This window comes from Dasypus novemcinctus, chromosome 7, assembly GCF_030445035.2.
Source record: "Dasypus novemcinctus isolate mDasNov1 chromosome 7, mDasNov1.1.hap2, whole genome shotgun sequence".
NCBI classification, from domain to species: domain Eukaryota; kingdom Metazoa; phylum Chordata; class Mammalia; order Cingulata; family Dasypodidae; genus Dasypus; species Dasypus novemcinctus.
Window position 1 is genome coordinate 133,576,058 of NC_080679.1, and position 23,680 is coordinate 133,599,737.

A 23,680-nucleotide genomic window follows, 5' to 3' on the forward strand; every position below is an offset into this window, starting at 1 on the left:
CACTTTTTTTTTGGCCCTTATATATTATTATCTTTTTTTTTTTAAAGATAGACAAATCACACAAAAACTAGCACTTTTTTATCCTGCTATTTTTATCCTGCAACTATTTAAATATTAGTTACTTTAACAATTTAAAGTTTTTCTTAATATTAGGTTTTACTTTATATAAACTTGACTTCTTTACTTCTATCTCTATTTTAAATCCCCTCCAACCAAGCTATAAGCTTTTATTCTGCTTTTAAATTTCATTTTTTTTAAATAAACTTCATATTTTGTAACAATTTTAGATTTACAGAACTATTCCATAGACTATATAGAGTGCTCAGACACCCCACACTCGTTTTCCCCTATTAGTAACACCTTATATTACTAGGGGACATTTGTCACAATTAATGGACCAGTACAAACACATTATTATTAACTAGAGTTCACACTTTTTTTTTCAGATATCTCAGTCTTTTCCTAATGTCATTTTTCTGTTTTAGGATTCCACGCAGAATCCCACATTTAATTCAGTGGTCTGTCTCCTTAGTCCCTCCTGGCGAGGACAATTTCTCAGACTTTCCTTGCTTTGTGACTCTGAACTTATTTCTTGAGGATTATTACAGAATGATCCTCAACTGAACTTGTCTGATGTTCTTCTTATGGGGTAGACCAGGGTCATGTGTTTTTGAATTTTTACATCAAGAGTAACTACCGCTTTGAAACAAGATTACCAAATGGTGCCTTGGTTGCTGCTCACTCTTCTCTAGGTTGGTGGAGGAAGAAATGTTATTATAATGACAAAGAGGGTATGTCTTAGTTTGCCAGGCTGCTATGACAATTACCACACAATGGGTTGCTTAACAATAGGAATTAACTGGCTCAAGGTCTGGAAGGTTGAGAGTCTAAAATCAAGGTGTTAATAAGGCCATCCTTTCTCTCCCATGTCCCTGGGGATTCCTTGGGTTGCATCTCTGTTTCTCAAGTCACATGGAGATCTCTCTCCTAGTGCCTGCTCTACCAGTTTCCTCTGACTTCCGGCTTCTTCCCTGTGGTTTTCTCTGACTCCTGGACTCTGGTTTCTCCTCTTTATAATGCTGCCAGTAATATGGATTAAGACCCACCCTGATGTTTTTTATTATTAGCAGACGATATTATTGAAATAATGAAAATGCTCTAATTATTGAGGTGATAAATATACAACTATATGACTATACCAAATACCATTGATCATACACTTTGGATAGTATATGCTTTCTTAATATGTACCAATAAAATTGTTTTTTTAAAAAAGAGTACCCCTACCATCAGTTAACTTCACTGTTGGTGGTGACCTTGACTACCCTGGATGAGGTAATACTGGTCAGGTTCTCCACTGTAAAGTTACTCTCTCCCCCTTTCCACATTCTTTGGAGGAGAGTCACTATGTGCAGCCCACACTTAAGGAGTGGGGAATTACATTCCACCTCTTTAATGGTAGAGGAGCTACATAAATTATTTCAAGTTCTTTTGCATGGGAGATTTGTCTCTTCTCCCCCATATATTTACTTATTCTATCATTTATATATGTATCAGTGTGTACACACAGAAATATATTTTATAATTTCGGTTATAATCCAATAATAGTTCATTTATTTTTTGTTCAAGATGTTCCACAGCTGTGGTCATTGAGAGCTCTTCCTGTATCCTTCTGCCATGTCTCCATCATTGTGTTTTTGTTTATTTCCACAATTGGGTTTTGTTTTGTTTTTTTTCAGCACTTACTTTCTGGCACTAGAAGAGGCTCCAGGTTCCCCTTTTGTATTTCCTGCCAGAATTCTAGAAATCAGCCACTTCTCCAAGGAGAACAGTTTCATTTATTTTTTTAAAGGTTTATTATTTTTACTTATTTCTCCCCCCCCCCCCAAGTTGTCTGCTCTCTGTATGTTCTTCTGTGACCACTTTTCTCTTTATCAGCAGCACTGGGAATCTGTGTTTCTTTTTGTTGCGTCTTCTTGCTGTGTCAGCTTCTCCGTGTGTGCAGCGCCATTCTTGGGCAGGCAAGCAGCACCTTCTTTCACGCTGGGCAGCTCTCCTTACGCCCCGTAAAATATATACCCAGTTATTGGCTATGAGCTGGGAAGAAACAGTCCTGGGCAGATGGCAGACAAATGAGCCTTCTCTGGGGAGGAATCACCAATGCTGGGCATCTCAGTGTCCAGGTATAGGAGAGGTGAGGAGAAAAAGTACAGCCAGGTTCCTGATACCGTTTTTTAATTTTTTTATATTTATTTTGTTTAAGATAAAAGGGGAGCAGATATAGTTCAAGTGGTTGAACGCCTGCTTCCCATGTACAAAGTTCCTGGTTCAATCCCTGGTACCTCCGTAAAAAAAAAAAACCAGGGAAGCAGATGTGGCTCAAGTGATAGGGCCTCTGCCTACCATATGGGAGGAACTGGGTTCAATCCCTGGGGCCTCCTGGTGAAAAAGAAGAGGAGAAAGCACGCCCACATGGTGAGCCAAATGCCTGCATGAGTGTCCGTGTGGCAAGCTGAGCGCCTGCGCAATGAGCCAAGTGTCCATGCGAGTGCCCGCGCAAGTGCCTGCGTGGCGAGCCAGTGCCTGCATGGTGAGCCAGTGCCCACACGGTGAGCCAAGAGCCTGCATGGTAAGAAAGTGCTCACGCAACTGAGTCATGCAGCAAGATGATGACACAACAAAAAGAGAGATGAAGGGGAGAGTCAAGGTGAAGCACAGCAGAAACCAGGAAATGAGGTGGCACAAAGGACAGGGAACCTCTCTCCACATCAGAGGTCCCCAGGATCAAATCCCGGTGAATCCTAGAGGAGAAAGATGAGAAAAGACAAAAAGAGAAACAGATACAGAAGATCACACAGCGAATAGACACAGACAGCAAAAACAGCAGAGTGGGGGAGGGGAAGGGGAAGAAAAAAATAAAAATTAAATTTAAAAAATTAAAAAAAAACAACTGTTAAGTTACTAAGGAGATTTCTCATAGAAAAATCATACTACTGATCCCTGGACAATTCTTCACTGACCTATACCACCCAGCACTAAGCACCATATTAATCTGAAACAAATCCAAAACATCATGATCAATAAATATTTTCATGCAAATCTTTTAAGGAATACCTCACTATTATCAGGTAGTATTCAAATATGTTTGGTTGTTTTAAAAAATCAGAATCCAAATTAGGTCCATAAAATAAGTCTGATATATTTTTACATCTTTTCTAATCCAAAGGTTCTCCCAATTTATTTTTTTCCCCTTTCAATTAATGAAGAAACTACATTGTCTGCCATAGATTTCTCATGGTCTAAATTTTGCTGATTACATTCCAAAAGGTCATTTAACACTTTCCGACTCTAGAAAATTGGTAAGATTCTGGTTCAAACTGGGGTAGGGGGAGACACAAAACTAGGTGATGATGTATTCCACCTACAGGATGTAATGAGCAACTGTTTGTTTTAGTGATGTCAAGAGCTGTTACTATGTACTGCCTAAATTTATTAGTTCATTAGTGGTTGCAAATGGTGCCATTCTATCATTCCTTTTTTGTTAGAACACAAACTTCCTTTCATCCACGATTTGGTCCTCAGTGGTACAGCTTGTAAAGTAAAAGCAGAAAAAAGGTACCAGCTTTTGAAATAATAGATTCCCTAGTATCCTTCAATGGTGATCAATTGATTTGTTTCCTGAGTTTCATTATAAACTCTTGGGTATTAACTTTAAACCCATCTACTATCTTTCTTTTTCCCTCCCTACTTACACAGTTGCTCACTATAAACATCAGGCATATACTGAACAAGTCAGAAGTATGCAGAAGAAAACAAATACCACTCATTCTGCCATCCAGGGATAAACCACTGTTAATCATGTGGAAATTTTCCTCCCCCACACCCTATGCACACACCTTAGTACTTTTAGGCTTGAGATCATATGGGATATCTTTCTATCTTACTTTCCCCCTCATCAGTATATTTGTCATACTGTTTTTAAATCAGCTTGCTTCCAACCTCTTAATTTTACCAGGATGGTTCATCACCTTTCTTGCACAGTTAGATTACGATCTATGTGGCAGGCAGCTGCCTTCAGCTCCTAGCTCCTTTATCTTGTCTCCTCATGAAGGCTAAGAAGCAGCTGGATTCAGTAGAAATTATTCCTAAGAGAATAATTCCCAATCAATTTCTCTATGTGGTTCTTTATGCCATCGGGGTCTGTCCTTGACAAGTGAGGTGCACCTAGCAATGCAGATGCTGAGGTCAAGGACAGGCCCCTCTTTCTCCGAGATCAGGAGCCATGTCCTCCGTCATCTCCTGCACGAGCCAGCTCCCACTCCAGCACATGGCACCCGGCCTGGGCAGTCTGCAGCTGCTACTCAATCACCAGAGCCTGTTTTCCTTGGCCAGAATATAGCTATGTTCAGGACATGCTGCACCAAAGGAAGGACACAAGAGGACTGTGGCACGTTAAGAGCCCCTGTTGAGACCAATAAATTACAAATATACATATATATTCCCCTGAGTGGCCCCTACATTTGGGGTCACAACCCAGATTTTCAGACTCAAACACCCAGGTAAGCGCTGTCACACAGACCAGAAGCTCTCTCGCATCTTTCCTACCCCCACTCCTCGCTGTTGTCTCACTATAGTGCGTTTACCTTACTTACCTGATCTCTGCAAACAGCTGAGTTTTTTAGTCTAAAGAAGTGAGTTTTAAATGACTTGGAGTTCATCAAGGCTCAGTCTTGGGCACTCTTCATCCCTTCTCTTTATTCTCTCCCTAGGTAATGACATTCATTTCCACCATATCCACGGCTTTTTTTTTTGGGGGGTGGGGGGTGGGGGAAGCAGGGTGTAAGGAGGTACCAGAGCTCAAACCCAGGACCTTGTACATGTGACGCAGGCACTCGACCACTGAGCTACACCCACTTGGCTCCCATGGCTTTTAATGTGACCTCACCAGAAGGTACCATTAACTCATTTAATCTTTATGAGAACCCTACAACATGAATAGTATTATCAACCTCATCTTATGACTGGGGAAAATGAGGCAGAGAGAGATTAAGTAACTTGTTCAAGGTCACACAGTGACTGACAAAGCCCTGATTGGAATCAGCAGAACTGCTTCAGAACGCCTTCTCCTAACCACTATATTCTAATGCCTATGCTCTAGGTACAACCACACAGCCGCAGTTTTATGATCTTTTCTTTTTTTCCTTTTCGTCTTTATTTTTTTAATGTTACATTAAAAAAATATGATGTCCCCATATGCCCCCCACCCCCTTCACCCCACTCTTCCCCCCATAACAACCACCTCCTCCATCATCATGAGACATTCACTGCATTTGGTGACTACATCTCTGTGCACTGCTGCACCTCATGGTCAATGGTCCACACCATAGCCCATACTCTCCCACAGTCCACCCAGTGGACCATCGGAGGACATAAAATGTCCAGTAACTGTCCCTGCAGCACCACCCAGGACAACTCCAAATCCCGAAAACACCCCCACATCTCATCTCTTCCTCCCACTCCCTACCCCCAGCAGCCACCATGGACACTTTCTCCATGCCGATGTCACATTTTCTTCAATTACTAATCACAATAGTTCATGAACAGAATATCAGTAAGTCCACTCTAATCCATACTCTATTCCTCCATCCTGTGGACCTTGGAATGGTTGTGTCCACTCAATCTTTTCAACCTCACTGACTATATGAAGTCCCCACAGAGGAGCTACTCACTTGTGGAGATCTGAAAGTCAAGACTGGTGTGATGGACTACCAACTGAGTCACGAAGAAAAGAGGAAAATCATCTCCTCATGATACTTTAAAGGTAATGGATTCATTTAAATGTTAAATGTCTTAACCATCTCACTTATTTCATTCATATTCACAAAGAACTATGTGCTTAAAATTAAAAAATACCTCATTACCTACCTTTGATGTCTCTATGAACAATCATATTACTGTGCAAATAATGGACACCTTCCAGAATCTGACGGGTGTATTTTCTAGTCACATTCTCAGTAAGAGCTCCATATGCCTTTAATTGGTCCTTAATTGAACCCTAGGATAAAAGGAAACAAAAGAAAACTATGGTATAGTTTGATCTTTATTTTTGTGAGTCCTAGGTCCATGACCGGAGGCTATAGTTTGAGAGGGCAGGAATTCTTAGCAAGGTCGTTATATCCCAGGTAATTCAACACAGAAGTATTATATATTCCCTGACTAGAATTGTCAAAGAGGATGGGTCATAGCAGACAGAAGCCTTTAAAACTTTTTTTTTTTAACTTATGTCATTGTTTCTATGAAATATTGGCTCTGACCATCTCCTATCCCTTGCAACACTTTTATAAAAATTCACCAGTCTTTTCATCATGTGTATTTTTTCCCCTGAATACATTTTTGCTTTTCTTACTCAATCCTTTATATACGTATTTTACTTAATTTGTTCTTACTCTGCTTTTAACACAATGTTTTATTGATATCTGCAAAATGACTTCTTGGGAGGATGGCTATGAATCAAAACTGGCTCTCTCTGCCTAGAAGAGACCTGCATCAAATCTTGGTGCATATTTGTCCTTCTCTTCCACTTCTCAGCAAACTCTCCTTTCCCCCCATTTCCCAATAAATTCTTTTTACTGGCCTTAAAAAAAAAAAAAGAAACACAAAAACACACACAAACGATTTTTAAGTTTTTCCTTTATGCACTCAATACTCCAGTTCAAAACATGAGATAATTTAACTAAAGAGGAATTTTACATTTTAAAGTATTTTTTAAAGCCAGGATGAGGTGCCACCTCTGAAAATACTGAATAAAAGATAATACCTAAATTTAAAAAAGCTCCCCCAGTGATTCTGATGTGCAACTTTGATTAATAATCACCATTTTATCTTTGAAACTGAACAAATATATATTAATACAATTTGTTAATATCCAGACAAAACTTATGTTACATGGAAGAAACCAAACACAAATTACTACATATTGTATTATTCCATTTACAGAAAATATAAATATAATCAATTTATAAAGATGAAATTAGATTACTGGTTATATAGGGCTGGAGAAGGACTGCTAAGTGGTATGGAGTTTTTTTGGAGTAATGAAATTGTTCTAACAGTTTTTGTGGTGATGAATATACACCATTGTGATTATACTATTAGCCATTGATCATACACTTTGGATAGATCATATGTTATGTGAATATATACATCTCAATAAAACTGCTTAATAAATAAATAATTGTGCAAGAACAGCCAGAAATGCAGCTGTCTACAACAGGGAAAGCATAGAGAGATCAAGAGGCAAAGAATTTTCTTGTTTGTGTTTTTGTTGTTTATTATTATTGAAATAATGAAAATGCTCTAGTAATGACTGAAGTGATGAATGCACAACTATGTGATTATACCAAATACCATTAATTGTACACTTTGGATGAGCTGTATGCTTTATTAGTATGTATCAGTAGGCAAGCGGACTTGGCCCAGTGGTTAGGGCGTCCGTCTACCACATGGGAGGTCCGCGGTTCAAACCCCGGGCCTCCTTGACCCGTGTGGAGCTGGCCCATGCGCAGTGCTGATGCGCGCAAGGAGTGCCGTGCCACGCAGGGGTGTCCCCCACGTAAGGGAACCCCACACGCAAGGAGTGCGCCCCATAAGGAGAATCGCCCAGCATGAAAGAAAGTGCAGCCTGCCCAGGAATGGCGCCGCACACACGGAGAGCTGATGCAGCAAGATGACGCAACAAAAAGAAACAGATTCCTGTGCCGCTGACAACAACAGAATTGGACAAAAGAACACGCAGTGAATGAACACAGAGAACAGACAACTGGGGAAGGGGAGAGAAATAAATAAAAAAAATAAATCTTAAAAAAAAAAAAGTATCAATAAAATTGACTTGTTTTAAAAAATAATAATCACTTTAAAAGGGAAGAAATCTTTTTTTAAACAATATATCCAAATCTGTCTGTCCTTCCTTGACTACTGGTAAAGCATATTTTGTTATATAAAAGTAGATATTTGGGGAAGCGGCCATGGCTCAATCAGATGAGCTCCCATCTACCATATGGGAGGCCCTGGGTTCACGTCCTGGGGCCTCCTTGTGAAGGCAGGCTCGCCTACATGCTGCGGAGCACCGTAGATGCCACAGAGTCAGCCGCGGAGAGCTGACTCAGCAAGGTGATGCAACAAAAAAAGGGAGACAAGCGAGAACACAGCGGAGCCCACAGCGAATGGACACAGAGAAGCAGACAGCAAGCAAGCCACAAGGGGGGAGGGGTAAATAAAGACGCAGAAGAACGTACAGCAAATGGACAGAGAGCAGACAGCACACACACACACACAAAAGCCGCAAAGGGGGAGGATAAAAAATTTTTTAAAGTACATCTTTGAATTTCTCCATTTGCTATTTCCACTATTCATGAGCAATCCCCAAAGGGTCAGCATTGTGTAATTATGCTGACCCTAACTTGCAAATAAAAAGTATAAAGTCAAAGCCTTAGGCAGTGAATGAACCCCACTAACTGCCGACATTACCAATTAACCATTTTTGTTTATCTTCAACAATCAGGGTTCCTATTCATACTTACACTACTAATTACTGCCTATTTATTTCTTAACTATTTATTGTACCAACTAACAGAAATCTGCACATAAGAAAAATCAATCATAATCGCAACATAATGCATTTTCATTTTTCTAACTTTCTTCTGTCCTTGTCCAAAAGCAGATCTTTTTTTAATCATAATCATTATTAGAATGCATTTGATATTCTTTCTCTCTCATTTTAAGTACTCCCTCCAACTCTGCTAAACAGCCTTCATAATTTTAGTTTTAAACATACATTTTCTTGAGAGAATGACATAATTTACTTCCATTGCCGGCACTGACATTACCACATTTCCCCCTCAGTACTTAAATGTATGGAGCTTTTTCCTTCTTTTTGATTACTTCTGTAGAATAAATTTCTTTGACATTACCAGGTTAAAAGGTTTCAATATTATTATGGCCTTTAATACATTCTACCAATTTGTTTTCAAAAGAAGATTTTAGGTTGTTTTTGTTTGTTTGTTTTTACCAGTTTATACTGGTATATTTGAAGAAATCAAACAGAAGTGAAGTCATAAGGATGACTAACAATGGTTTCACTACGATAAGAAACAAAGTAAAGGTTATTGTTGCTCTTGTAAAACTTAGCATAGTTAAGAATATTACAATCAGATATTGGTCCACAGGCAGTATCATTGATCCATAAGCAAAAACTGTGACTTTGTATATTCAATTCTAATAAGGAACAGACACACCCCGACCCCAGCCCATAAATCAAACTCCTTTTACTTACAGACACTGCCTATTAAATTATGGCAGTGCATTTAAATTTTTTAAAGAAGATTTATTTATTTCTCTCCCCTCCCCCGCCCCAACCCCGGTTGTCTGTTCTCTGGGTCTATTTGCTGCCTCTTCTTTGTCTACTTCTGTTGTTGTCAGTGGCAGGGGAATCTGTGTTTCTTTTTGTTGCATCATCTTGTTGCGTCAGCTCTCTGTGTGGGCGGTGCCATTCCTGGGCAGGCTGCACGTTTTTTTGCGCTGGGTGGCTCTCCTTTCGGGGCGCACTCCTTGCGCATGGGGCTCCCCTACACGGGGGACACCCCTGCGTGGCACAGCACTCCTTGCGCGCATCAGTATTGCGCGTGGGACAGCTCCACAAGGGTCAAGGAGGCCCAGGGTTTGAACCACGGACCTCCCCTGTGGTAGACAGATGCCCTAACCACCGGGCCAAGCCCGCTTCCCGCATTTGTATTTAAATGAGTAAATATATACCCAACCTAAAAGTCATTAGTATTAGAATGTATTCTACCAAAACCAAAAATAATGTAGAAGGAAACAGGGTTTGAAAAACCACATTTTGCAACTCCCAATGAAATTACTAACTTGGACAAAGATTATCTATCTGAGTTTAAAATATTAGGTAGAGGTTTGGAAAGGAACTGGATATTCACATGTACCAATGCTACACCTCAGATTAGTTTCTGGTCTTCAGGAGAAAACAAAACGTTACTATGGAGGAATCAGGACAACTATCAAGCTAATCTAGCAATCCATCTTGACATCACTAACAGCAGACTGTCTCCTGATGTGACACATGAAGGACAAAGCATCATCTATGTCCTTCTATTAAAAACACTGAATTTGAATCTCATTAAGACTTTAGATCTAATGTGCAGTTTTATAGGAAATACCAGGAATAAAGGAATAAATTAAACACCAGTATGCAGATGCAAATTAGACAATCTATAACATTAGATTGTCAACAGAACAACTAGCCTGATTTCTCTTTCAAATCAATCACATGTAAAAACTGTTCTAGATTGAAAGAGAATTAAGGGGCATAACAACTAAATGCAATGTGCAGTACTAGACTGGATTCTGGTTGGACAAGCCAGCTATAATGGACTTTTTAAGACATTCAGGAAAATCTGAACTTTAACTACTAAACCTACTTTAAACCTCTTCATTCAAAAAAGTGACTAAAAACATACAAAGACAGATGAAGAGGATAGGCTATAGAATTACATTATCAAGCTCTAACGAAAAACCCTTTCAAAATGCTGTCCTTAACTGGGATTAACATTTCATAATCAAAGTTTTTCTTGTTTTTCTTTCATCAACCAAGACTTTAAAAAGAATGTCAATCATCAAAAGATTTACTAACTTACCCCTGGCATATATTCCATAAATATGGAAAGTGTTTTTTCTTGGGGGTCCCTCAAACAGCCATAATACTGAACAATTCGCTCATGCAACAAGTTTTTCAACAACTGAATTTCACACTCAAGTGCATTTACTTCCTGAAAGACAAAATTCATTGCTAAATCTTTCAATTGCTAGAAAAAGCAAAAAATTCTAACTTCACGGACCATCCTCGCTAATTTCATTCTGAAATTTTTACTTCCTAAGGATTAAAACATTTTAAAGCTTCTACACAATAACTTTTATAACAGTTCCTGGTAATATGCTCAAGTAATATTATATCAGATTAGGAATTTAGCTGATATGCTAAAAGAAAAATCCACAGTACAAAATAGATATCTACGTGTTTGTTTTAAAAATAATTTGTATTAAGAAAAAAACAAAAATTCAATTTCAGGTTAAGTTTATTTTAGAAAAAAAATGTTTCTTATAATGTGAAAGAGTAGCTTGTGCAGTGATTGTTACCTTGCTGGTCTCAGGGCTATCAGGATCAAACTGAACTTGTTTAACAGCCAATTCTCTTCCTGTATCAACATCGTAACAGAGGTAGACCCTGCCAAAGGCTCCCTGGCCAAGCAGTTTGCCCAGTCTCCAGTTGGTTGGGGCACGAGGTGCTGAAAAAGAAGGCCAAAAGCTAAGGGTGAAAGAGGACCCACGAAAAAAAGCCTTGTGGAAAACAGACTTGATCCTAAGAACAAGGTAACTCTAAAGGATTATGAAGTTGACATATACAGGAATGACAGTAACAACAAAATATAAACCCAGCACAATTCCTGACTAGACTGACTCAATAAAACATCCAAAATAATGGCGCTGCAGATTATAATGCCTATTTCCAATCATGAATACTATTTACCTCAGTCTCCATCCTTACATGCAATCAAAAGAATGACTCAAGAGATGACCAGATGCTTGAACTGGGAAATTTAAAGTACCTATAAATGACATGTTAAAGAGTAATGGAAAAGGCAAACAGCATGCACGAAAAGATCATTTCAACAGAGAGATGGAAACTGTAGAAGAGTCTAGTGGAAATTCTTGAAGTTAAAAAAAAATGGTAATAGAAATAGTATCTTCAACAGGTTCATGAATAAATTTGATACAGCCAAAGAAACTATCAGAGAACCTGAAAATATAATTCCCCAAACTGAAACACAAATGGGGGGGAGGGTGTAAAGAAGACAAACAGCAGCAGAACAGAGCTGTGGAATAGTATCAAATACGTGCATCTGGAATCCCAGAAGAAAAAGAAAGAATGGGGTAGAAGAAATGTTTGAAGAAATAATGGCTGAGAATATTTATAGACAAACCATAGACCAAACAAACTCAGAGAACAAAATCCCCTAACCAAAAATATACATAGGTGCATGATATTTAAACTGTTGAAAACCAAAGATAAAGAGAAAAATTTGAAAGTGGCGGGGGGGGGGAGCTGATTATAATATAGAGAACAAAAATAAGAAATACAGCAGACTACTCAGAAATTACATAAGCCAGAAAACAATGGAAAGATATCTTTTAAGTGCTGAAAGTAAAAACTATGCCCAGAACTCTATATCCAAAAAAAAAGAAAATCTTTCAAAAATAGAAAAGTAAAGAACTTTATCAAAAAAGTAAGAGAAGTAAGAATTTTTTTTACCAGACCTGTATTACAAGAAATGTTAAAAGAAGTTCTTCAGACAGGAGGAATTTGATACTTGACATAATTGGATCTACATAATTAGATCTATAGACATAGATAAACTAAAGGTGAATATGAAAGATATTTTTCTCTTATTTTCTATCACTTAAAAGGATAACTGACTGTCTAAGGCAAAAACAGTAGCAATGTAGCGTAGGGTCACAGATGTAAAAGTAAAACATACGATAACACCAGCACAAAAGTGTGAAATTGGGAGCATGCAAACATTGCTAATAAAAATCTTTGAATATGAATCTTTGAATGCACTCCTTATAGGAGCCAGATTGTGAAGATCAAATGTATCATAATCTGGCCCCTAGTTACCATTCTAGCCCTGTCCTCACTACTTCAAGTAAGACATCCTCCACTTCAACCAAAAATGAACTACTTCCCATTTTCAGAACATGCCCCGGCCTCTTGCACCCTTTGTCCTCTTAACTGGCTATTTCCTACTCACATTTAAGAGCTAGATTAAATGCATACTATAATTATCCCTTCACATAGCATTCTTCCAATTAGATAATGTATTATAGGTTCTTGTGATAGCTCAGCACTAGACAGTCAATAAGATTATGTGGAATGAATAAATGAATGACCAGTTAGCAATAATTCTAATAAAAATAAGTAGAGAATCATCTAAAGTAGTTAACCATGATGGCATGCTAATTTATTACCTAACCTTCCAACTACCTTTAGAAACACCACTGTGATCTCTTTTGAGAATCTGAGAAGTTGGTCTCACCCTGAGGACTTATTTTCTATTTATCCCTTTACATACAATAAAATTCTGCCAAGACTCTGCTGTACACTTCGCAATGTCAATTTCTGTTACTCACAACGGCTGGGTGGGCTGATATCCATGACAGTCAAAGTAGGATTGTCTATATCGCTTCCCCGTCTTCTTATTCGACCGTCGTCATACTCTGGAGTAAAGATGCTGCTCCCGCTACTAGTGCTTAAGGAATGATCAGTAGGACTGAAACTCACAGGAGACCGCAAGTTGGCCCCCTGAGTCCTTCTAGCTCTCGGAAAAGTTTTACGACCTACAAAATAAAAAAAGAATGACCGTACACTTTTTATTAATATGATGTACTTTAAAGTATTTAAAATTTGTAACTTAGGGAACAGAAATTGGTCCAATGACTAGGCTAAGAAATTGAAATAGCAATGATTATTTGATTGTATGTTTTAAACTTAGGAGTAGTATTTTTTACAAGAGTTAAAGGAAATATCCTTGCTAATATGCAATCAATCTCCCACACACACAAAGATTAAGGTGAAAGTAGACAAGAAGCATAAATTAAAAAAACAAACAGGATCTGACTGCAAATTTAAATAACACATACTCATACAACACAAGACAATCACAGAATAGAACCCCTTTATTTCTGGACAGAAAGGAGAAAAAGTATTTCTCATTTCTGATAATGATTTACAAATATAAAACAAAAATTAGAAAGTTTAAAGGTAGCAATATATTTTCCTTAAAGGGACAATGCCTGTAGGAATTACATCATCAAAGAGTAATTTCCTAATTAATAAAAGACAGGTATTATGAGATAAGTTGACATAAAGCTAAAATGCTATTATAGTTTTAGTAGACCCAAGTTCCTTTAAAAAAAATTTTTTTTTGTAACCAGAAAATGAAGTGATTCAGGAACAAAATTATTTCCAAAATTATTACTCAAATGAGATTTTTTAATAACTGTTTTTGTGGTCTAATTGTCAGAAACTTACCATCATTATAGTCTTGATGGTGATATGAAACATGATACCTTCTTGGATATGTTCCTCCTTTTCCAAATTTCTCAAAGATAGGGTTATCATAGTCTGTTACAACACACAGGAAAGTTCTATGTTATAAAAAAGAAGTCAAATATTTCTAATGATGAAAAACATTGTTACAAAGTTTAATTTTTCAAAAATCTCCCTTTTCTTTCCCAGTCAAAACATTACCCAAGGACAAATATGTAAGCATTTAGATGGATAGTCTAACCTGAAAATTCCTGATGATTATCTGGGTAGCTCTGTGCCCTAGGCATTCGGGATTTTGGATAGCTCTCTCTATAAGTAGAAAATGTCACATTAAATTAAAGTATGTAAGACTTTTAAAAAAAATCTTTAAGCAATATCAGCATATGTACATGTATACACACACACAAAGGAGTTCACCTGAAATATTAACATGATCGAAAAAAGACAAATTTCCCTTTTTAAACACTTATTTGGTACATGCAGGCAAAATGCCTGGCTTTTAAAATTAACTGGTATAAGAATATGTTTTGGGGCCACCCACACCTATGTTTCAATTCTAGTTCTACTACTTAGCTAGCTGTGTTTCTTAGCTCTGTGGCAAATCGCCTTGCCGAGAACATTCCCTCATCTATAAAATGGAGATGATAATCTCCAACTCATCACATTTATATGTAGAGTGCTCAGGACAGTACCTTGCCCATATTAAGTACGCATTACTTTTTTCATTACTATTTTCCTGAATTTCTTAAATTCCTTACCTGGACAGAGGTTTCATGTACATGGGCAAGAGAAAACTGAATGTTTTTCGGAATTTGCTTCCATAAAGCAATCCCAGAGAAGACTAAATAGGTAAAGATTTTAATAAAGACACTGAATCTTATTTGTATGCTAAAGAAAGTCTGCCAAGAACACTGTCCTACTGAAACCAGGAGAGCGAACACTTGTAACAAAAAATTGAGTTGCAACCCGACCCTGCTTATAGTCCAAAACAGCTAGTTCACAAAGCACAAGTACTTCAAACATGAAATGAGAGCCAACGCACATGGACACAATGATCAAGAATCTAAGTTATTTCTAATCTGGGGCCAGAATGAGTACAATCCTGACGAGGTAAGACAACTCAAGAAATTTCCAAAAGCAAACATATTAATGAAAACTGTAATAGTGCTTTCACTAACATGCAAACGTACAGGAATTCTAACTTTGCATTTAACTTCTATACACTCAGATTTTGGCAAACGTGAATACTCGGAATATTATAATGAGAAGAGACCTTACAGATATCAGTTTAACCAATAAAGAAACTAAGCCCAATCAGGTTAAGAGATTTATCCAAATTGTGAAAATATCCATTTGTCATAAATATAGATAAATATCAATCATTCCTCTGAATAGAGGAGTTCTTGATAATTCAACATATTCTCTCTATACATGTATTTACCCATTTATTAAAAAATAAAAACCACAATCAACATTACCCATCCAAAGGACTATCAAGTGATGGACAGCTTCCTGATCCAGAATTTTCAGGACTGCTTAAAGATAATGGATCCAGCATCTATGAAAATAAAAAAAATCACCATAATGGGATGTGATAAAACTGTAAGTTACTTTTTTTAAATGGTTTACTGAGTTATAATTCACATACCATAAATTCCACCCATTTAATGTGTAAAATTCAAAAGTTTTTAGTATATTCGTGTATTTGTGCAGCTTTTATCACAATCTTACAATACTATTACCACCACAAAAAAGAAACCCATAGACTTGGAGTTGTCCTGGGTGGTGCTGCAGGGACAATTACCGGACATTGTAGATCCTCCCATGGCCCACTGGATGGAATGTGGGAGAGTGTGGGCTATGATGTGGACCACTGACCATGAGGTGCAGTGATGCCCAGAGATGTACTCACCCAATGCAATGGATGTGTCATGATGATGGGGGAGAGTGTTGCTGTGAGGGGAGTGGTGGAGTGGGGGCGGTGGGGTGAATGGGGACCTCATATTTTTTTAATGTAATATTTTTAAAAAATGAATTTAAAAAATAATTAAAAGAAAAACTGAGCTGAAAAAGAAAAAAGAAGAAACCCATACCCATTAGCAGTCACTCTTCAGTACTTAATGTCAAAGAATTGTTCACATAAAAGGGTCAAAATAATTATTTTGATATGTACATTTTACAATTAAAAATAAACCTGAGGAAGGTATATGGGGACCTCATATTTTTTTAATGTAACATTAAAAAATAATGACAAAAAAATAAATAAAAGACAAAAATCCCTGCTTTCAAAAAAAAAAAAAGAAAAGGAATTAAGTAAAGTATTTGTAAGAGAGAGGCAGTGTGTCTTTATTATTTCAGAAGTTGTGGAAGTGTTGATTGTGAGAAGGACTCAAAAAATCATTTAAACATATTCCAGACTTTATGGAATCTATGCATTAGTCATTTATTTTAATTATTAATACAAAATATTAAATTCTGCCTTCCAAACTGTAGCCTTTTTATGATCTTAACTGCATTCGTAAGTTTATCAAGAGAGACTTAAATTTGTTTGAATCTGGCGAATTTGTACATTAGATTGAGAGCATGATATTTGACATTGTCACCAAGCACTATATTTTCAAAAGAAATAATTACAATTAATTAATTAAAATGACTGTTTCATGGCATTTAATGACCTGTGATTATTAATTTCAGTATTATAGAAATTAAAAGATAAGGCTCAATACATACAAGCACAAGATATTATAAAATGAAATTGACTGGACACATTTTACCATTTGCTGACCATGTCTTTACTCTTAGAAATATTCCCCAAGTACTTAAGTACACTAACTAGAAATAACCAGAAATTGTTTCCTAAGGCAATAAAAATATATATTGTAATTGAAAAAAATAAATCTGAAAAAGAAAAACTCCATGAAAACACTTCCATAGAAGAAAACTAGAGATTTTAAAATGTCTTAGAAAGTTCACAAACCTTAGTGTCATAAAGTTAAATATTTATAGTTTTACTCTATCTTTCAAATGGTACTTTAAAAAATCTGAATGTTACTCCCAGGATTTCAAACAGATGCAATCATTTTTAAAATTTTTTAATGGAAATTCACTATTTTATAAGAAAGTCAGTCTTATTCCAACTTTCTTTTTATGTCAAAGCACACACACATATGTAAATGAGTGGATATTTTCCTATATTTTTTGCTATTTTGTGTACTTAAGAATGACATTATGGGTTTGGAGAACAGGTAACCAAAAAGAATACACACACACCCTTCAGGTTATCTGCCAGATACACCAACCCTAGGACACCCCTTTAAAAGTGAAATGAAAACCCACATCAAGCTTTACTTACTTGGTCCATGCTCTCTGGAATGAACTCTCCCTCACTGTTGATACTAGTGAATGACCCATTCCGGGCAACCTGGTGTAACTCATCTGGAATGTATCCTGGGGGAGGAGAACTTCTATCTCTGCTAGTGGGACCTCAGTGGAAAAAAATACATGGCTTTATAAATATGAGCAAAGACATCAATTCTTGTTTTAGTTAAAAATACACACAATTTCTATACTATCTCACCAATGATTCTAGCAACTGAAACCCTATTTTTATTCAAAGTTAGCAGAACATTTATGTCTATAAAACCTCAAATGTTTTTATACCCTTTCTAAATTCATACTCTACTATAATTATTAACCTCATCATAATATTCCTTTATTCTTCTTAGGTGATATGTTTTTCTGACTGCTGACAACTGTGTCACGGGGCTAACAAAACAATATAAATGACATTGCTTCAGAATTCCTGAGGTCACTCACAACTCATTATATCATTATATGTTAGCTTAAAACTAATTTATGAACAAAAAAGATAGAAAAAACAAAACAGAAAAAAAATGAAAAAATAAAATGAACATAATTTATGGAAGACATTAGCATGTGGTAGACAGAATATGGGCTTTGGAGTCAGACCTCAGTTTAAATCCCAGTTCTACCTATTTACTATCTGTATGCTTTCTGAAACTTACTTAACCTTCATAAACCTGTTTCTGCTTCTGTGAACATGGGATTAAATCCCTCCTTAGCAAGGCTGCTGTGATGAATAAATGGTCCACAATGAACATAGGCTACACATGTTTGACTCCATGTTATTTGCATTCCTTTCTTTAATCTTCAAAACCTAAAGTGAGATTACCTTAGTTATTTTGTCTATATTAAGGCCTATATTTAGTCTAGGGAACGTCAGATTTAAAGTACAAAAGGCCTTATGTCAAGGGGTCACTGCAAGCGTATACTAGCATTTGCTATTAAACAGTAAGAAAGAGAGCAAACTGATTACCAAGAGATGTGCATAAAAGAGGTGACTTGACATTTGCCTCTAAAATGATTAGAGGCTCAACTTTAAATCAGGGGTTCATTTAGGCTTTGTACTAACTACCACCATAAGGGTTTTACTGGCCACCAGTATTAATATTCCTGCCATATATATATTATTTTTTGGAGGTACTGGGGATTGAGCCCAGCACCTCATATATAGGAAGCAGAAGCTCAACCACTGAGCTACATTCACTCCCCAGTGAGAGTTGATTTTGTTTGTTTTAGGGGATTGAATCTGGAACCTTGTACACAGGAAGCAGGCACTCAACTACCTGAGCTACATCCACTTCCCCTGCCATATACTCTTACTTATAAGAAAAGATCAATCTCCTCATAACTCAAAGGAGATAGGGAAGAAGCTGGCTATGAAATTTCCCTCATCTGCTCACTTGATGGACTCTGGTAAGTAATGGGGATGCCAGAGCACTCTGGGTCAAGACCTTCACCCCAGCACACCGTCGATCCCCATGGAAGTTTCTCCTCTGGTCATTTTGTGAAATAGTTATTTAATTTTAAATTTTAATTAGTGAAACTAAAGGAAACAACTGTCAATACATAGAGGGGGGGAAAAAGGTGGTATGTACCAAAGCCACGCCAATTTTAAAGCAGTGGCAATAAAAACACCAATAATTCTATACTTTATAATTTCTACTTTCTTCTTACACTGATACTGAAGTTAAATGAGCATACTTATTAGAAATAATACTGAGATATTCATAACTGAAAACAAATTTAAAATGTCTATTTAGCTTGTTCTGTTCTGTCTAATGCAAATAAAGTATACTGGCAATTTTTACTTTAACAAGGCAGGGGAAAAAATAAGGATGAAGAAAGTAAGTACAGGAAATAATTAACAGCCATGCTTTCTTGTTTGAAAAGTAAAATGTACTTTAAAAGTATTCTCTCAATTTATTGTTTAACAGCCCCATGGTAAAGATGTTAGTCTGAAAGTTGGAATCGGAATACACATATACCAAGTGTTCTTTCAACAAATTTTGAAATGATATTAAAACATATCTAATGGGAAGGACAAGTAATTTTTATTTTGCTTGTGTATCACCTCTGCCACTGACATTCCCAGAACTTCTGAAACCAAAAGTAGGAATTATGTTTAGAGAGGAACTTCATAAAACAACTTCTGGGGACCAAAAGAAAAGATGAATGATTTTTAGTAGTTCACATGCCAATTTAATCTTTTTTCTTTTCCTTATTAACAATTCTTTTGTTACCAGTCTTTGCTGTATTCCAACCATCTCTCTGTTTGTCCTATTCTCCTGCTTCCTTCCTGTTCATCTGTTTCTTCTCATCTTTCACTTTCCCCTCCAAATCCATCCCTCATAGGTGTTTTCCTGTTATCTTTAACGACCATATTCAATGTCCTGTTAAATGTTTACATACCAGTGGCTCTTCAAGCAATGTAAAGCTTTTATCATATGAAAATATACAGGAACTATCAATATTCTATACAAATTGAAGCAGACATTCGGGACTGGGGAGTTTTAGAGCACATATGCCTAGACCATACCTTGCTAATAGGCCTCTTTTAAAAAATAGCACAGAGCAAATACTCTTAATAAATTTTTTAAAAATATAGCTGCTCTAATAAAAAAAGTAAAATAAAAACCAGTATACAGAACTCATTTCTTTAAACTATATGCGTCATGAGAACACAGTGCATTATTAATGAAAAATAAAAAGTAAATGAAGTATCATCTGAAAAATCTTTGCAATTTCATTTTGATAGCATTTTAACCAATAACTAAAACCCTAGAGAAAGGCTTATTTACACAGAATCTATTCCATCTCTTAATTTTAATATTCTAGAATTGCTTTTCATATTTTTTCCTCCAGTTTACTTGTACAATTAACACCTCTTCAAGGTTTTATTTGAATTTGTCAAACATTAAAATACCCTGATAAAGAATGAAAATGTCTAAAGAGGAGACTGCTAATACTTGAAATGAATTTCCAAGGGACATCAGATACTAGAAAATAGTTAACCAACGTTAAGTTATAAAAAGGTCAGATATGAGCTGCTATTATCCGGGATATATTTAAGTGTTGCCCTACATTAAAAGATGAAGAAACAGAAATCACCCATTTCATGATTCAGACACTAGATTTTTTACCAATTACAGAAAGCCGTTTTTTCCTCTCTGCTCCAAATACTGTGTCATCCAAATCGTCTAGTGATGGCAATGGCTCTAAACTCGTAGCCTAAAAGGAAGAAAGATCATTAATGTTCTTCTCACCCCTGAATTCTCTCCCCCAAAGAAAGTAGCCTAGCTGTTCTACATTGTTTCTGGGCTTTATTAAATCTTCTACTCTTTGAAATTTTAACTCTAATATAATTATTTCCAAGTTCTCAGTCTCTGTTTAGTTTCAATATACAATATATTATACTTGTTTGTAATTCTGGCTATGTGCCTTTGAGAAGCAAGGATTATTAAACTATAGCAATTATAAGGTATAAGTTTACATTTAATCATATTGAAAATTGATTACAGATGTAATTATGTTTCACATACTGACTTTTACAGGCATAAGTCCTATCATCCTTACTTAAGAAAGTACTCTAACTCATACCTGTGAACTTCCATTTATTACAAGTAATATCTTGAGGCTCTTCATATGAATACTGCGATCGAGCAGTTCCACAGCTTTGTCCAAATCATCTTGAGTAGTTAAGGGAATTACCAACTAAACAGAAAGGAATATAAGGAGTTAACAGGGAATTATAATTCTCGAAATAGCTTGCTCCTTATTTTGTCCTATGATAAAAGTCTAAATCAGGAGTTCTTAACCTTTTTTGTTCCATGGACCCCTTTGCCAGTCAGATGAAAACCATGGAATCCTTACTAAGTCCACACTACACTGTGTATTATTCACACCAACACGTCCCCACAAAAATGTTTTTTTGAATTTCAATTCAAGCTCATGGACCCCTGGTTAAAAACCCCTGGTCTAAATGAATATACACATCAAGATTCTTTTGCTCTCCCTATCCTATCAACACTAAAATTAAAGAATGAATATGGACAAATAATTAAAATTTTTGCTTTATTCATCATTAAATTCTTCCAGAAAACACTTAAAGATTAATTTTCTAGGATATTTCTATTATATTACTAAACTTAAGTTATAGCATTAAGAAGTAAACAAAAACTATATAAAATAAAGGAGCATGGATAACATCTTTGGTTCTTCTTCCAGCAGTGGCCTCGGATTTGCACTCTCATCCGATGTGCTGCTCAACAACATGAGCTGCCTGTGGAGGCCCATGACGGGGACCGGGAAACCACCAGAACAAACGTTTTTAAAAAACACCACAGAAGTGTACAACACAAGGAGTGAAAACTAGTGAAAACTACGGACTAAAGTTAATAGCATAATTACAATAGTGTTCAAACAACTGTAACAATGGTGCCATGCTAACACAAAATGTGAATAACAGGGAAAATGGGGATGGGAGTTGGGGGAGGTAAATGGGAACCCTGTAATTTATGAATGATTTTCCTGTAAAACTATAACTGCTTAAAAAAAAAAAATCTAAAACACTAGTTGCTTTGGGGTCCGTAAGGACAAGGCCTCCCCACTTCAGCAATCAGCACAGAGCACTGGAAAAAGCAGACACGAGGTATGTTTATTTAACCCATGCTACAGGGCTGAATGCTGAAACCTACAAGCTGACATGGTATGCATTTACTCTCTACAGATTTATGAAAAAAAATTTTTTTCTGATAAAGACTGCCAGACACAGATACAATGCAGGATCAATACGAATTTCATTAGACAATCTGCTTAAGTTTACTGACTCAGTACTTGAAATCTGTTTAATTTCTGTCTATAGCTAATTTGTTTCTACTATAAGTTATCAACCTACTAATTGGGCATTTTCTTCTCTGTGAGATTTTTTTCTAATAAGGAAAGAATATTTTGGTAGCATATAACAAGCCTGAACTACTTAAATCTAATTTTCCTACCAACTAAGAACATTTGGTATATCTTGCTCCTATCTTCAATATTCATTTTTATTATAGTTTAAGCTCTGGAAAGTATTTTAGAGCAATGATGAAGAACGTTCTGACAACTCTTCATTTGGGGGAAAATCTGAATATTTACCTTTACTAGAATTTATTATAGAATTGTTTACTTCTCCAAGATACTGTTGCTCTCGGGGAAAAACAACCACCACTGTTTAAATCCAGAAACAATATCTTAAGGTCAGTGATGGCCCTGGGGTCCAGTCTGCTGGCAGGAAGCCTGCACACTCTGGAGGGGAGACTGACATGTGGCTGGGCAACTGCCTGTGGTTCCAGTGTGATCCCTCAGAGATCTGAAGGTTACCAATTATCACAAACTTTAAAAATGAGGACTGGGAGTCAAGAACGAGTTCCAGCTTGTCCAAGTTACTCTAAATAAATCACAGAAGGTTTTCTTGTCCTGCTTGGTGAACTCATTTGGGTCTCATTCATGAACTCTATTTCCCTCAGGCTTATTTTTGAGTAATCAGTTGTATATTAATATAAATCCTTTCTGGAAAGGAAACTAAAAATGAAATCCAAGAATCCATTACACTGAATCTAAATTTGAAAGAAGTGAATTATCTTCCTGACTCTACACAATGAAGAATGAAAACATCACATTAAGATGTTCTCCTGTCCTACCCATTTAAAATGGGAAGATCTAAGAAACTCCAATTACTTTGCCTAAACACCCCCCCACACACACACACAGGACAACACACACACACCCAGTACCTTATCAGATAAAGAGCCAAACTAATAAATTTAAATTGCCCAATTGTTTCAATTCTGGCAAACTAGAAGTTTATAGAATAAGATTCACTTTGAACAGGGGAATTTACATTATACAAGAAACAAAATCTTTATAGAGTTGGAATAAAATGCAATATACATGAGGTTTTCATTTGTCCACAGGTTCACAAATCTAAACCCCTGAAAGGTTTTTCACTAGTACTCCTTATGTCCAAAGACATGCATTTAGTTTGGAATAATTTGTCAGAATGTGAATCAGGACATGGCTAACTCAGAAAATCACAAATTCTCATAAAGCCATCTCTATGATATTTCTGTCAAGGGGCCATCCAGATATCATGGGAGAACCACT

At 36.5% G+C, this 23,680-nt stretch overlaps 1 protein-coding gene across 2 annotated transcripts in view; it reads right to left on the reverse strand.

Annotated features, from left to right (window-relative positions):
• Window positions 1–23,680, reverse strand: part of MAP3K2 (mitogen-activated protein kinase kinase kinase 2) — a 117,715-nt gene that overhangs the window by 11,415 nt on the left and 82,620 nt on the right. For both annotated transcript variants that reach the window (XM_058301174.2, XM_004459210.5), the window contains exons 6-15: window positions 21,137–21,250; window positions 20,680–20,767; window positions 17,529–17,659; window positions 15,655–15,734; window positions 14,418–14,485; window positions 14,159–14,251; window positions 13,258–13,464; window positions 11,206–11,354; window positions 10,707–10,838; window positions 5,926–6,055 (exon numbers count right to left, since the gene is read on the reverse strand). In XM_058301174.2, the coding sequence (XP_058157157.1) occupies window positions 5,926–6,055; window positions 10,707–10,838; window positions 11,206–11,354; window positions 13,258–13,464; window positions 14,159–14,251; window positions 14,418–14,485; window positions 15,655–15,734; window positions 17,529–17,659; window positions 20,680–20,767; window positions 21,137–21,250 (1,192 nt within the window). The remainder of the gene's footprint in view (window positions 1–5,925; window positions 6,056–10,706; window positions 10,839–11,205; window positions 11,355–13,257; window positions 13,465–14,158; window positions 14,252–14,417; window positions 14,486–15,654; window positions 15,735–17,528; window positions 17,660–20,679; window positions 20,768–21,136; window positions 21,251–23,680) is intronic.